This window comes from Psammomys obesus, unplaced genomic scaffold, assembly GCF_907164565.1.
Source record: "Psammomys obesus unplaced genomic scaffold, mPsaObe1.curated_primary_1811, whole genome shotgun sequence".
In the NCBI taxonomy this organism is placed as follows: Eukaryota; Metazoa; Chordata; class Mammalia; order Rodentia; family Muridae; genus Psammomys; species Psammomys obesus.
The window spans coordinates 6546556-6561424 of NW_026596466.1; the positions used below are offsets into that span (position 1 = coordinate 6546556).

The window sequence follows — 14869 nt, forward strand, 5'->3', positions numbered from 1 at the left end:
ATAACCTCAGGCAGTTTGTGAATAGGCTTTTAAGGATGAATGGATCTGTCAGTGAGAGGAATGGGACAGATGGCTGAGGACAGCTTAGCTGTGTCTGAGAAGTTGCAGTAATGGTGATATTGTAGGCCAAAGTGAGTACCAAGGGGCAAGTGAGACGGAAACTTTCTGAAACTTATTTTTCCACCTACCTAGCCCACAGTGCATGGGATGGTGGCTGTCACCCAATACTTCTTTTCAGGGCAGATTCATACCCTTACCCCAAGGATGTGGAAGCTTTCAAACTCACAATAGCTGAAAGTAAAAGAGTACAGAAATTACTGCACATTTCTGACCCAAAGTATAAGAACTTTTCTGGCCAGTTCCTCACAGGTACTGTTGCAGTACTCTCTAACATGTATCTCTGATCTATTCTCTACTGTGTCTCTCACCTGATTTCTACAAAATTGCCTCAGGAGACCTGCCTTCTGGAAACTGCACTTGTTAATTTTTGCTTTGCTTCTTGTAGCAGCGTAAGACTTTGTACCGTTACCAGGTAGGCTGTCACAAACATGAAGACACTTGGGTGGTTTTCTGATGTCACTACTTTCTTCTGTGGCTTAAGGAGCTCTTCAGCCTCTCTGTAGAGATATGATCAAGTTCTTCCTCTGCACTTTATTACAGATCCTTTCTGAGTACCACCAGCCAGCCAGTGGTAGTGTGGAAAGAGCAATCTTCCAGTGATCAGGCCACACAGCCCAAACCATTTCTATCTGTCTCTACCTTGCTGGTCTTGTCCCACCTCCTCTCCTCTTCCAGATAAAAGAAGAGGTTGGAGTGTGAGTCTCTTTTTGGAAGGCAGCCTAATGGTGTCTTGGTGCAACAGATTCAGGGATTCATGGAATCTGGAAACAGTTGGAACACTGAGGTGAAAATATGCAGGTAATATTGAGGTAGAAGAATCCAGGAGGGGAAAGATCCCTGAGTTATTTAAATGTCAGCCAAGTTAAGGATACTTCAGAAATGAAAAGAGAAACTTTGGAGGAGACTTTGGAAGTGTGGACTTCCAGATAACACAATGTGGTGGACTGATCCTGGCCTCAGAATCTGCAGATGTCTTGCACCTCCTGCCCCTCATCCCAGTTCCTTGACACTCTATTGGGAGATGGGTCATCTTCCCTTTGAATATGGACTCTCCTAGGGTTTCTACTGCTATGATGAAACAGCATCCCAAAAGCAAGCTGGAGAACAATGGGTTTATTTGGCTTACATTCATACTAATCATAGTTGATTGAAGGAAGTCAGGACAAGGACTCAAATAGGGCCAGAACCTGGAGGCAGGAGCTGATGCAGAGGCCATGGAAGGTGCTGCTTACTGGTTTGTTCATCATGGCTTGCTTAGCCTACATTCTCATAGAACCCAGGACCACCAGCCCAGGTATGGAACCACCCACCATGGTTTGGGCCTTCTCCCATTGGCCACTAATTGAGAAAATGCCTTAAAGCTGGATATCATGGAGGCATTTTCTCCACTGAGGCTTCTTCCTCTCTGATGACTCTAGCTTGTGTCAAATTGACACATAAAACCAGCCAGTACACCATGGTAACTGGAGCAGATCCTTGAAGTCACAATAGTCCAAAAGTTTGGGGATCTTTACCATTTAATTTTTTTTCCCTTACAAGCCAGGTGTGGTGGCATGTCCTTGTAATTCCAACACAGGAGAAGCCGAGTCAGGAGACAAGTCTGAGACAAGGCCAGGCTATATGGCTATTTTTGAAACATGTTTCAAAGATAACTAAATACTGTAATTATAATTAAAAAAATAAAATTATAAATAAAAAATAATTCTAAGTTGTATCAATTCTCCTTTGTTTTATACATTACCATGCACGTTTAAATCTAATGTGAGTTAAGTGTATCTATGAGTTTTCTGTTGCTGTAATAAAATACCATACAACTTTTAGAAGGAATTGTTTATTTTGCTTACCATTCCAGAGGGTTAAGAATCCATTATGGCAGGGAAGCATGTCTCCTGGCATGAAGCCAGAGTAAACTACAAAGTCTGCCACCAGTAACAACACCTTCCCCCCAAAACAGTGCTACCAACTGAGACCAAGTGTTTAAAACCTTAAGCCCAGCAGTTTTATTCACAATAGCCAGAATCTGGAAACAACCTAGATGTCCCTCAACTGAAGAATGGATACAGAAATTGTGGTACATTTACACAATGAATACTACTCAGCAATTAAAAACAAGGAAATCATGAAATTTGCAGGAAAACGAATGGAACCAGAAAAAGCTCATCCTGAGTGAGGTCACCCAGAAGCAGAAAGACACATACGGTATATACTTACTTATAAGCTGATACTAGCCATATAGTACAGAATAAACAAGGGGACCCAGGGAGGATGCTTAATTCCTCTTCAGAAGGGCAAATAGAATAGATACTGGAAGTAGCTGAAGAGAGGGAACAGGATGGGAGCCTACCATGGATGTCCTCTGAAAGACTCCACCCAGCAGGAGATTGAAGCAGATGCTGAGACTCAGCCAAACTTCGGGCAGAGCACAGGGAATCTTATGGAAGAAGGGGCAATAGCAGGGCAGGAGCTTCATAAGACCTACAGAGCCAACAAATCTGGGCCCAGGGGCTACTGAAGAGACTGATGCACCAACCAAGGACCATGCATGGAGAGGACCTAGACCCTCAGCTCAGATGTAGCCATAGGCAGCTCAGTCTCCATGTGGGTTTCCTAGTAAGTGGAGCAGGGGCTGTCTCTGACATGGACAATATTGCCCACTCTTTGATCACTTCCCCCTGTTGGGGAGGGCCTTGCCAGACCACAGAGGAAGAGGATGCAGCCATTCCTAATGAGACTTGATAGGATGGTGTCAGATGGTAGGGGAAAAGGGCTCCCCCTTTCTGAGGACTAGAGAAGAACAGGGAAGAGGGAGGGAGGGTGAGACTGGGAGAAGACAAGGGAAGGGACTACAATTGGGATGTAAAGTGAAATTATAAATTTTATAATTATAAATTATAAAAAATAAGAATTCAAACTGTCAAAAACAAAACTTGAGCCTATCTTGGCATTCTCATTCAAACCATCATATTTAAATAGTTGGTAGTTAGATGTACAAAATACTTTTTGATGTAGAAAAAAAGGTTTAGAGCAAAGAGAAACTTCTTTTAAAAGCAGTTTAGCATTTTCTGAAGTTCTCGTTGAAAGCTGTTTTGCTATATAGTTGTTGTAACCTTTGTAATTTCAAAAAGGGTTTCTGCAATGATTCAAATGGCATAGATGGCTCTTTGCATTTAGAGAAATCCACACACACATAGCCCTTAAAAGCCCTTCATTTTGGGAACCTTGAAAACAGCAGAAAATTACTTCCAAGGATGGGCCCTCTTTTCAGGGCAGGTCAGAACTGACCTCCATCGAGAATGGCAGTCTGGGAGACGACGCTCTGGGACCTGACCGCCAGTGGCACTCCCTGCAGCACAGCAGCCACTGGAGCTGCCTTGTGGGTTGACTTGCTTTCCTTCCCTCAGAAATGCTGATGTTGATTGGAGATGTTCTGTGACATGTGAGTGCCGCTGGGAACACCAGGAGAATAGCTTTGTGGTTTGTGCATGTTTCTGTGTGCACCCACATGCATATGGAGGCCAAATGTTGACATCAGGTGTCTCCCTCAGTCACTGTCTACCTCATCTTCTGAGACAGGGTCTCCCAGTGAACCAGAAGCTCACCAATTCTAGACGGTCTCACCAGCCCCCAGGGATTCTCCTGCCTCCCCAACACTGGGATTCTATGTATGTGTCCAGCTTTTCATTTATATCCAGTGGTTGCTAGGGACTGAACTCAGGTCTGCCTGTGTACATGGCAGGCACTGCCAACTAAGCCAGCTCCCCACTCCCCTGGACTTTTGTTGTTCATTCTTAGTTTATACATATGGCTGCTTTGCCTGCATGTATGCCTGTACACCAGATGTGACAGGTACTCAAAGAGGCAAGAAGAAGGCATTGAATCCCCTGGAACTGGAGTTACAGACCACTGTAAGCTGCCATGTGGGTGCTGCGACTCAAACTCAGGAGCTCTGGGAGAGCTGCCAAAGCTCTTGACTGCTGAGCCATCTTTCTTACCCCAAGGTTTTCATGTGTACGTATGTGTGTCTGTGTAATGCATGTATGCAGACGCCCTGGGAGGCCAGATTTGGGCATCGGGTCCTTTGGAGTTACAGGTGGTTGTAAGCCCCTGAAATGTATGTTGAGAACTAAACATGCTGAGAACCAAACTCAGGCACTCTATAATAGCAACAAATGCTCTAACCAGTGAGCCACCTCTCCAGAATATCCTGTTTCAATTTAAAAGTTAGATATATCTTCATTTCTTTTTTTTTAACTTTCTATTGAATCTCTGTGAATTTCACATGCACTCCAATCCCAATCACCTGCCCATCTTTCTATATCTGCCCTCTACCCTTGAAATCTCCCCTGAAAAAAAACAACAACAATAAACAAACAAACAACATCTCCCTGTGGAAGCTGCAGCGTGTCTCACAGTACACCCTTTTGCCTAAACGTCTGTACTGGCAACTATCCTCTGCAATGAGTCACTGGTCTGGCTGAGGTCTCCGGCTTCTGCTGCACCATCGATACCGGGCCCTCACCAGGACTCCTCCCAGTTATCCTGTTGTTGGCCCGTGTCATGGAGACCTGCAGCTTCAGTTCTGCAGGATAAGAGTGCAAACATAAGAACCTCATTTCTGATACCTGTACCTATATAAAAATCCAGTCATGGCCACACTCCTGTAACCCCCCAGCACCACAGAAGAAAGGGACAGGAGGATGGCAAGGGTTTGCTGACCACCAGCCTACCTCTGGGTTCTGTGAGAGACCGACTGATAAAACAGAGCATACAATGTCTTCCTCGGCTTCTACACATGCAGTGGCTCACACACCTGTATAGACACGGACACAGCACACACACCCACACATGACGACCACAATTATGACAAAACCCCAAACTGATGTTCCTGCCATAAGTTCTGCCAAAGACGTAAGTCACTGGTACTGTGTCCGAATCACAAGGTGAGATTTTTTCTGGGTCACTCGGGAAGCCTTTGCATACCAAGCAAAAGTAAGCCCATCTTTGAACCTTAGGTCCCTGATTCAGGGGTTTAGATGGGAAAATAATCTTTCTTGAAGTGAGGGGAGGCAGTGGCAGAAAGACGTTTGAAATCTTCATTGGACTCTCCAGAGCCTGCCCTGGAGACAGGATGAAACCCTGCATTCCTAGAATACACAAAACAAGTCACTGTAGAGCAGGCTTCCTACAAATCGTGGGTGTGTGCAGAATGAGGATGGCCAGAACAGACAGCACGAGCGGCTGTGGCTCAGAAGAAGGGAAGTAACAGAATTGGGAAACATTACTGCTCACTCACCCAGCGAAGCTTCCGGTGTGCAAGGGCTGCCTCACATGCAGCAGACCCAGCTGAAGAGTGGGAGGCAGGGCACTCCTGCGCTCTGCAGTCCCGTGCTCAGGAGCCGACAGTCTCAGCTACATGGCTGGAGTCCAGCCTGGCTGCCTGGGACCTTTTCCCCAACAATATAAGTAGGAAGAACCACTGGAGAATTATGTAGAGGCTGAACAAGTGTCGGGAGTCACTGTGGCTGTGCCTCTGAGTTCATGTGTTGAGGTAGCCGGCTCGGTGATTTAAGAGATACAGTTCGGGCCCCGGCTCTCCACAGAGAGCCCCGTTTGTTGACATGACCTTGTTTTACTTATTTAGTTGAGTTAGTAAAAAGATTTTGCTTTTTACTTGTGGGGACAGGAAGGGCCTGGGCACATGGCTGGAGATGCCAGAACAGGCCACCTTGAAGGCGAGAAGAGGGCATCGGATCCCCGGAAGCTGGAGTTACGTGTGCTTGTGAACGATGGACACTGACGTGGGGAACCAAACTCAAATCTACGGGAGCAGCACACGCTCCTGGCTGTTGAGCCATCTCTGCAGCCCTCAATTGTTCTGGTTTTTGTTTTGTTTTAAGAGTTCCTCACTGTAGCTGAGGATAGTCTGGAAAAACTTACTGTAGCCTAGGTTGGCCTCTAACTCATGGTAATTCTCCTGCCTCCACCTCCCAAGTGTTGAGATACAAGTGTGAGGCACCACATTAAGCTGTTAAAAAAAATTTTTTTTTTTTAAAGCTTAAGAGCAATTTTCTTAGCTGGAGAGGAAAACAGAGTAGATAAGCAGAGAAACTGAACAGGTGCAAGGAGGAAGAGAAAAAAAAGCCCTGCCTGGCAGCAGAGATCAGCAAGTCAGCCTCATGGCAGAAGGGGAGATGTACGTGTGTGTGTGTGTGTGTGTGTGTGTGTGTGTGTGTGTGTGTGTGTGTATGCGTGTGTGTAAGAAGAAACTCACCATGGTAGTTAATGCAGTGGGTTTGAAAGGGTAGTGAAATTTTTGTCAGGGTCCAGAAAGTCCTAGGTTCATTGGTTTTTGACCCTGGACAAGTAGTTATTTCCTTCAGAGTATGAACATGGGTTAACCTGAACAGATTTCACCTAAAAGTATACACCCAGCCGTTTTTCTGTCACTACTTGTATTAATTTGATAAAGGGTAAAACGTGAGATGGGAAGATGGCTCAGTTAATAAGCATCTTGCTGGACAAGGATGAGCACCTGAGTTCAATGCCCCAGAGCTTGTATCACAAAGCTAGGTGTGGCGCAAACACCTGTCATCCCAGCCCTAAGGAAGCAGAAACAGGAGGTTAGCTCCAGGTTCAGTGGGAGAGCCTGTCTCGAATAAAAAAAACGGAGAGCGATTAAGGAAGACCCCTGAGGCTGACCTGCACGTGCACAGACCTGCACACGTGTGCATACACAAATACACACATGCAGAGAAGGAAAGATACATGTAAAAGTAAAACCCAGCAGTTTCAAGCCTTCATGCACAGCTCAGACGAGCAGACACACAGTTCCGCTTTCCTCCATCACTCCAGCCTGTGTCCCACTGGGGTGGAAAGTCTACCTCTGCGTCTCCAGCTTAACTTTCCCTAAGGCTGTGCTGAGGCCTGTGGAGCGAGGCACCCCTGGGCTTCAGTCCATGCCTCACGAGCAGGGCCTGTGCTAGGCCTGGCCTCCCTCCCCCACCCTGGCATACCCTTGTTCCTCAAGGGCTATTCTGAGCTGTGGCACTTCTCACTTCTCCTCCCTGGCCACTCTCGAGCATCTGATCTGAAGCTCAGATCCTCTAGGTTTCCTTCAGGAGGCTGCGTGTTTGAGTGAAGAGTAAGAGCTAGGCCAACAGTGTTGGTTCATTCTTGCCCCGACACAGTGCTTCTGGGATCACAGCCCCTCCTTGGAGGTGGCTCTGCTTAACAGGAAGGAAACACACATGCACACTCACCCACAGCACACACACACACACACACCACAGGCACCTACACCACACACACATACATACACGCACGGCACGCACGCACAAGCACACACACAGAATTGGTTATTACCTCAAAACCACCCTGGAGTGGGCACTGTAACCCAGTTCAGAGAGCTTGTGCCAGGTGTGCAGGAATCCCCGGGTCGCAGCCCGGTACCAGAAAAGCTGATGTGGTGGCACCAGCTGAGAATCCTAGCACAGGGTGGATGGAGGCAGAGGGTCAGCAAGCCAGGGGCAGCCCCAGCTGTGTGGCTCAGGACTAGCTTGGGGTACACGAGATTGGCACAGGAGCAAAATCCTGGAATGTATACAGTGAATGGATAGTTGAAATCTTAACGCACAATTATTTGTCTGTTTGTTCAGTATCTTCGGGCGCACACATTCAGCCACGAACACATGCAGCTACGCATGCGTCTGTTAGGTCTTGGGACGTCCGAGTACCCAGAGCTGCTCTCAGGCTGCACTAAATAGAAGCCGGGACTTGTGAAATGGGCTCATGCTCACAGGTTCACCGAAAGGAGAGCCTGGCCTCTGGCAAGCAAAGGAAGGAACTCTTTTGCTCTTTCTTGGCAGGCACCTGCCAAGTGGCTCTTTCTTGGCAGGCGCCTGCCGCTGCATGCCACAGCCCCGCTGGCCTCCAGGACCCCTCAGTTCCTATTCACAAGCACCTGTTGCACACTTAAAGACCTCCCACCAGCCTCCCCACACCGGCCTCCCTGCACCGGCCTCCCGGCCCTCCTCTCCTCCTCCCCTCAGATCCCCAATTTCTTCACACCTCCCCCTTCTTCTCTTGCTGTCCTCTCCTTCCATCTCCCATTGTTCTCCCGATTCTGTAGCCCTGGCTTTGTCCCATCTACTCTTCTCTCTCTGCTCCGGACTCTTCCAGATGCCTCTAGACATTTTCTCTCTCTTTGTTAATCTCACCAGGTGAGAATAACTGCCACAAGTTTTGAGCCAAATTTGAAGTAAGCTTTATTAAACACTGGCCAGCACAATGGACGGCGGCCAGGTCCACACCCAGGATTCCCAGAGAATGGCCACAAATTGTGTTAGTCAGATGCTTATAAAAGGAAAACCCACGAAGCTACACACTTCCTGCTGTCGTCCAGTTTGGGGAAAGCATACGCCCTGCCGCGCATCTCTTCTCTGCGCGTGATTGAGCGCATCCTGTGCCTTTGTAAAGCTTGTTTACAAAAGTGAAAACACCAGGTTTGTTATGTTAACATAAACACCAGATTCCAGCTTTCCAGGAAGCCTGTCCCTAGGCAGGTGGGGATAACAGATTTGCGGCAATTTTTTGTTTTGTTTTTGTTTTAGAGACAGGGTTTCTCTGTGTAGCCTTAGCTGTCATAGAACTCACTCTGCAGACCAGGCTGGCCTCTAACTCACAGAGACCTGCTTGCCTCTGTCTCCTGAGCATTGGGATTAAAGGCGTGTGCCGCCACCACCCGGCTTGCTTTATAGCTCTGTTAAACACAGTAATTTAAGCTTAAAGCATAGCTTTAGCCCTCACGTCTTCTCCTTCCTTAAAGGAGGGCACCGCAGCGCTTGCTTTCCTGCACATCCTCAGGAACAGCACGGAACTCAGAGGACAGTCTGCAGAGTTCTTTCTCTCCTTCTGCCATGTGACTGAACCCACCATTAGCCTCGGTGCCAGTGCCTTCACCAGCGGAGCCCCGATATTCTGGATTTTAATGGACGGGGCCATGCAGAGCCCTGTGTTTGGACCTTAGAAACTGAGTCTTGTTAGGATCATTGCCTGGTTTTCTTTCTGCAAGCCAGCAGACAGAAGGCCAGGCCAGTGGACAGAACAAGGCCAAGTCAGTGGACAGAACAAGGCCAGGCCAGTGGACAGAACAAGGTCAGGCCGGTGGACAGAGCTAGGGCAGCAGTGGACAGAACAAGGTCAGGCCAGTGGACAGAACAAGGTCAGGCCAGTGGACAGAGCTAGGGCAGCAGTGGAGAGCTGGTTACTTCCACTGGAGGCAGGGGTGTGGAGGTCAGGGCTTCTGGTAGAAGAAGTAACTGTACGAAGACTTCCACGCCTCAACGGGGGAGGTTGACTGATACCCATCCCATCTGCACAGAAGGTACAGGAGAGATCTTGATGCTCTGTGCTGTCATGTCTTGCTCACAAACCACACACAGACACACGCATGCATGCATGCACACACAGGCACACACACAAATGAACAACAACAACAAAACAAACCCCTGTCCCAGTCCTGGAGAGAGAAGCTTCAAGGAAGATGTCCTACAAAGGACTGGCCACCAGCCTTCACGAGGGTACAAGCCACACCCAGCTGAGGATCCCTGAGTCAAGAGACTCAGTCCTCCAGCCACACATTGCTTCTTGGCAGGCTACAGCAGTTACTCGTTCTTGGCGCAGGGAAGACGGGGGTGATGGATTGATGCGGTGATGAATTAAGTGGGATTCGCTGTAGGAGCTCCGCCTCTAACATGGCTCAAGGCTGAGCAGGGTGTAGCCAGAGCGTCAGAGACTGCGGGAAGGGAAATGCTCTATCTCCTAACACAACTAGTGCAGAGAGCCAACCGGGCCTACAATCAGCCCTCAGGCCCATCTGCACATCAAAGGACATACCTCTGTCCACCCTAAGCTCCAAGCTAGCTGGCCTGCAAGCCTCTAGGGAGTCTCTTATTTCCACCTTCATCTCTCCACAGGAATAAAGGAGTCGCACACAGCAGCCACCACCTGTGAGGTTCGCAAGGGTTCTGGGGATTCAAATGAAGGCCCTCCTGCTTCAAGCTCTTTTACACATGAAGCCCCTCTCTAGACTCTTCAGCTGAGTTCTCAGCTGAGTTCTATACATTGGCAAACAGTACTGACCAAGCACTGAGGGCTCCCCTTCAGGACTTGGAGTCAGCCTGTCCTCCACAGCAGCAGAGAACCTGGAGGGGGAGGAGCTTGTGAAACAGCAGAATCTCAGCAGGAGGGAGATGGCGTCTTCCACTCCAAGGTGACTGAAGTCAGCTGCCCCGGGATTGCTGACAGAAAAGAAGAGAGACACAGCTCTCACCTCAGAGATGCGGCGGCGGTTTATTCTGGAGCCAAAGATAAATGGTCGTGGCTTAGAAACGCAGGTAGAAGTTGCTCCAAATTCCATGTTCCAACATGGAAGCAGGTTCATGAAATCTTTACAGTAACAGAGCAAAGAAAGTCAACTCAAGATACTTCAAAAATACATTGGTATAAACACTTGGTGAGCAGCAGAGGTAGGCAAAGGGAGAAAGCTCTGTTACTAGGCCTGAAGGACGATGTGACAATGTTTTCAGCTTTTTGGTTGGTTGGCAAGCTGGCAGTATGTTTGCTCACTCCAAATAATTGACCTAGTGGTCATCTAAGGTCAAGTGTGCAAGAGGGCTAAGGTGGCTAAAGATGGCCCAAGGTAGCTTAGCTCTGGACTTAAAACATTCCAGACTTCCAGGAAGTTATCTGTCCCTGGGCAGGTGGGGATAACAGATTTTGAGGCATTTTTTTTTTCTTTTTTCTTTTTGAGACAGGGTTTCTCTGTGTAGCCTTAGCTGTCATGGAACTCACTCTGTAGACCAGTCTGGCCTCTAACTCACAGAGATCTGCCTGCCTTTGTCTCCTAGGTACTGGGATTAAAGGCGTTCCAGTCAGTTAATCAGTCTTGCAGAAGATCAACGGAAGGCACAGCTTGGTGACTTCAAAAGGTCCTATCTTCGGCCTACGCAGCCTGGCCTCGCTAAGGTCAGTCAGCTTTGTCGCATTAACTGGCGAAAGCAGGTCTCTGTCAGAGACATGGGCCTCAGAGAAGATCAAAGGATTAAGAGAATGCTGGCTAGGCTGGGCACTGTGGGGGCAAAGGCCTGCAGGCCACACTGGTAGGCCCTGTGAGGGTTAGTTTATATGTCTGGAGAGGCAGAACAGTCCTCAGATTAGCCTGGGTTCTGGTGCAGACCTAGGATTCAGGTTCTCGGCACACGTTCTGATCCCTCCACAGGATCATGTGTCACCCCAAGTGCCACAGCGTCTGGTCAGTTTTGGCGCTGGGTAAATGGCCTCGCGTAGGACAGTGATCTGAAGCTTGTAGAAAGAAGAGCCAGTTTGGTGGCGCTGCTTACTGCCTCCTTGACAAAATTCACGGGCAAGGGCCAACCCACGTTTGGGACCTCCCAAACGTGAGCAGAGCAGGTGGGGAGAAGTAAGAAGGGAGGCTGGACAGGTCACAGAGAGATTCAAGGCTTTGGCTCTGAGGGAAGTAGGGACAGGCACGCAAAGGAGTGGCCTGTGTGGTGGGGTCACCTAGGCTGCCGCAGTGAAGACAAGGCTGATGTGAGGTAAGCAGCAAGCCAGCTTGATGGTTCTTCCCGGCAGGGTATAAGTGGGTGGATGGCGGTGAGGGTGGCAGGGAGAGGTCAGTGTCAGAATGGGAGGCAGCAGGACGGAAGGGATGAACAAAAGGCCTCGGGTGTCAACAAGCAGAGCAGAGCACGGGGCAGGTGGAGTCTGCCTGGGTTTCCTGGGGGCCGTGGGACGGGAGCTGGGGCGGGCCGGGGGCGGGGGGACGGTGGCTGCAAACTCAACTAGGGACTACTAGAATGAATGCTGATGACACACCTTGGGACATGCTGGTCCCTCAGGCTGGCCCCTGGATGCCCCCCTGGCGGCCTTCCTGAGTGCAGGATCCTGCACTTTCAGTTGCTCCATCCCCTGCCCTTGGCTGGCAGGACCAGCCGGGCTAAGTTCCTCAGGAGCAGCCACTCACCTCCTCTCTCTGAGGCAAACTGCCTTCAGCAAGCCCTGTGGCCTCCCCCACTGCTGCAGGTCCAGCAAGTGGCAGGCAAATCCTGGTACTGAGACTTTAAGGGGTGGGAACCCATCACTCTGAGTTCAACACCGCTAGGGCCTGCAGAAAAGAAATAAGGTTGTGGGAGGCGCCTTGTGGCTCTAACTGCTCTAAAACCTTCCACCCTGAGAACAGGAGCTCACAGGCTGTGGCTGAAGCAAACATGGCCCAGGCTGAGGCCCTGGTCCTCTTCTCACCCCTGCTGACCCTCTGTGTTTCTACAGGTGAGTAGGGCGGTCAGAGAAATACAGAGCCGATGAGGTGCGGACCGTGTGGAGACACAGCCTCTGACCTTCACTCCTGTCTCCATTCCTCAGGGAGCCCTGAGGTGTGGGTGCAAGTGCAGAGGGGCTCCTCGGAGCTCCCATCCTTCTTAGTTCGCTGTGGGGTCTCCGCATCTAGCCCCATCTCCCTGGTCACGGTGAGTCGGGTGGGGTTTGTCGATGCCCGAGGGACCAAACTAGCCGTGTTACACCCAGAGCATGGCAGCCAGGAGTGGGCCCCCGCCAGCCAGGCCCGCTGGGAAACCTCAGACAGCATCGCTCTCACTGTGACCCTGGAGCAATCGGAACAATCCCTGGACAACACTACTTTCTGCTGCGAGTTTGTAACTTTCCCTCACGGTGTCAGGATTGCCTGTGGGGACCTGCACAGCTCAGAGTCAGGTATGTCTTCGGCGAGAAGGGAGACAGGGCGGACCTGGCCAACGGCTGCCCATCTGATACCATTCTGTGTCTTGGACCCTCTGCCCCAGCTCCAGCCCCCGTCCTTCAAGCAGCCGTGGCCGGGATCTTGGGAACCTTGGGGTTCCTTCTGTTTGGCTTTATCCTCGTACTGTGTCTCCTGTGCCGTCGGCAGAGGCGCTGGTGAGAACGGCTTCGGGAATATGCCCGCACCGCTTGGTTAGCTGCCTTCTGCCCTGACTCTTGTGTCCCACAGGTGTTTCAGTAGAGCTCAGCCATCCCTCACCAGCACCCAGGCACAGACGCAGGCTCAGGTGAGGCTTGAAAGGCAGTAGCTGGAGCAGGGCTCCACAGCCGGGCGGGAAGTTGGAGTTCTCCCTGACGCTCCTCATCTCCAGCAGCCCACAAGAGTGTTCCTGGGCCTGGCCACTCTCCAAGCCCTGCCCCATGCCCCCGCCCCACCCCTGCCACCCTGCGCAGCAGCTGGGTGTGACCAGCGGGTGACCAGCGCCTGCCCCGTGCGCCCCACGCCCCACGGGTGACCCACACCAAGCCGGGTGCCTATCTCCTCAGCTTTCCCGCTTGGCCTCTGCACGCGGTGGCAGCTTCATCTCCACTGAGAACAGACTGTATGCCTGGGCATGAGAGAAACTTGCCCACACCGTTCCATTCCCGACATCCTCTGACTGTCTGGAGCACAGAATCCCAGAACGATGCTTGGGAGTTCTATGACAGGCACCCACGGCCCTCTACAGGCCTTGGGACATCAGGTGCTGCTGTCTCCATCCTGGGCACCAGGCCTCTCCACGAATCTTGTTTTCTTTTTAGGCCTCTGAAAAGTGTCATCAAACCGTGCTAGCTAGGGTGTGGTTAGTGTACGTGCTTGAATGGACTAGGTGTGAGTGGAGGGGCTGTGACAGAGGCCCAGCTATATCCTGTCTTTCACACATTAAAGGCAGATGATGTCTTTAATAATGCCTTTAATAATGTCATTAAAGTGACCCTTCTGTTTGGAGCTTTAGCCTTCGCTTCCTTAGGAAGGCCAAAGGCAGAGTCAGTGCCTTGGGAGGAAGGAACCAGGTTAGGGCCAGAAGACCTGGGGGTATGAGACCCAGGCTGGCGAGGAGCGTCCTGAACCTGTGGGCCTTGCGAGGGAACAAGGAGCGGGGTCTCCTGAGGCTTCAGCCCCTGTTGTCTGACCCGGCCCCCTCATGACAGGACCCCTGCGTAGCTGGGGTGGGGCTTCGGAACCCTCTTCAGAAGCAGAGGGGGAGGGGAGACAGAGAGCCCTCTTCTGGTCCTCACAGCTGCCCCTCAGCTCTCCTTTCATGACCAGGGAACCAGGCTCCCCAGTGGCCAGTCAGAGGTGGGCGAGAGGCCTTGCAGACACGTGGATTGCACATGGTTTCATCCACCTCAAATTGTTCTATGCAAGAGGCGGGCTCCTTCACATGAAACACGCTGGGCCTGCATAGGCAGGGAGATGAGGAGAGAGAGAGCCCCCAGGTGTGGACTCCTGGGTCCCTCCAGGGTGGCAAACCACAGCCTGACCACGTAAGAGGCTGCCCTTCCTGGGGTGCACATGACGTGGGTGAGGGAGCCTGAGGCACTCGAGGACTGCGAGCCGGGACAGCGAGCTGGGACAGCGAGCCAGTGCTGCATCACTCTTCATCACCGGTGAACAGAGCCGGGGGGGCACAGAGGGGCTTGCTGGGGCAGAGACGCAGGAGGGCCTTTGGGGGACCCCGAGCGTGAGCATTCCTGGCGCGAGAAGCCTGCCTTCTGCGTGTGCCCCTGGAACCTGTGTTGCCTCTTGTCTCTACCAGGTGGCAACTGACCCCACTGCTAAGGGATCGGAGGGTCCCCACAGGGCCATGGCACCAGAAGCCCAGAGACCACCCGCAAGGGGATCTCCCCAAAGCAGCTGTGAGTGGGGGCAGGG

General features: G+C 51.0%; 1 protein-coding gene across 1 annotated transcript; it reads left to right on the plus strand.

The window, feature by feature from the left end:
* Nucleotides 1-12407: 12407 nt before the first annotated feature.
* Nucleotides 12408-13469, plus strand: Pvrig (PVR related immunoglobulin domain containing). The gene is made up of 5 exons (XM_055598549.1): nucleotides 12408-12468; nucleotides 12562-12913; nucleotides 12988-13110; nucleotides 13184-13241; nucleotides 13329-13469. Exons 1-5 carry the CDS (start codon nucleotides 12408-12410, stop codon nucleotides 13467-13469), a joined length of 735 nt encoding a protein of 244 aa, XP_055454524.1.
* The last annotated feature ends 1400 nt before the right edge of the window (nucleotides 13470-14869 follow it).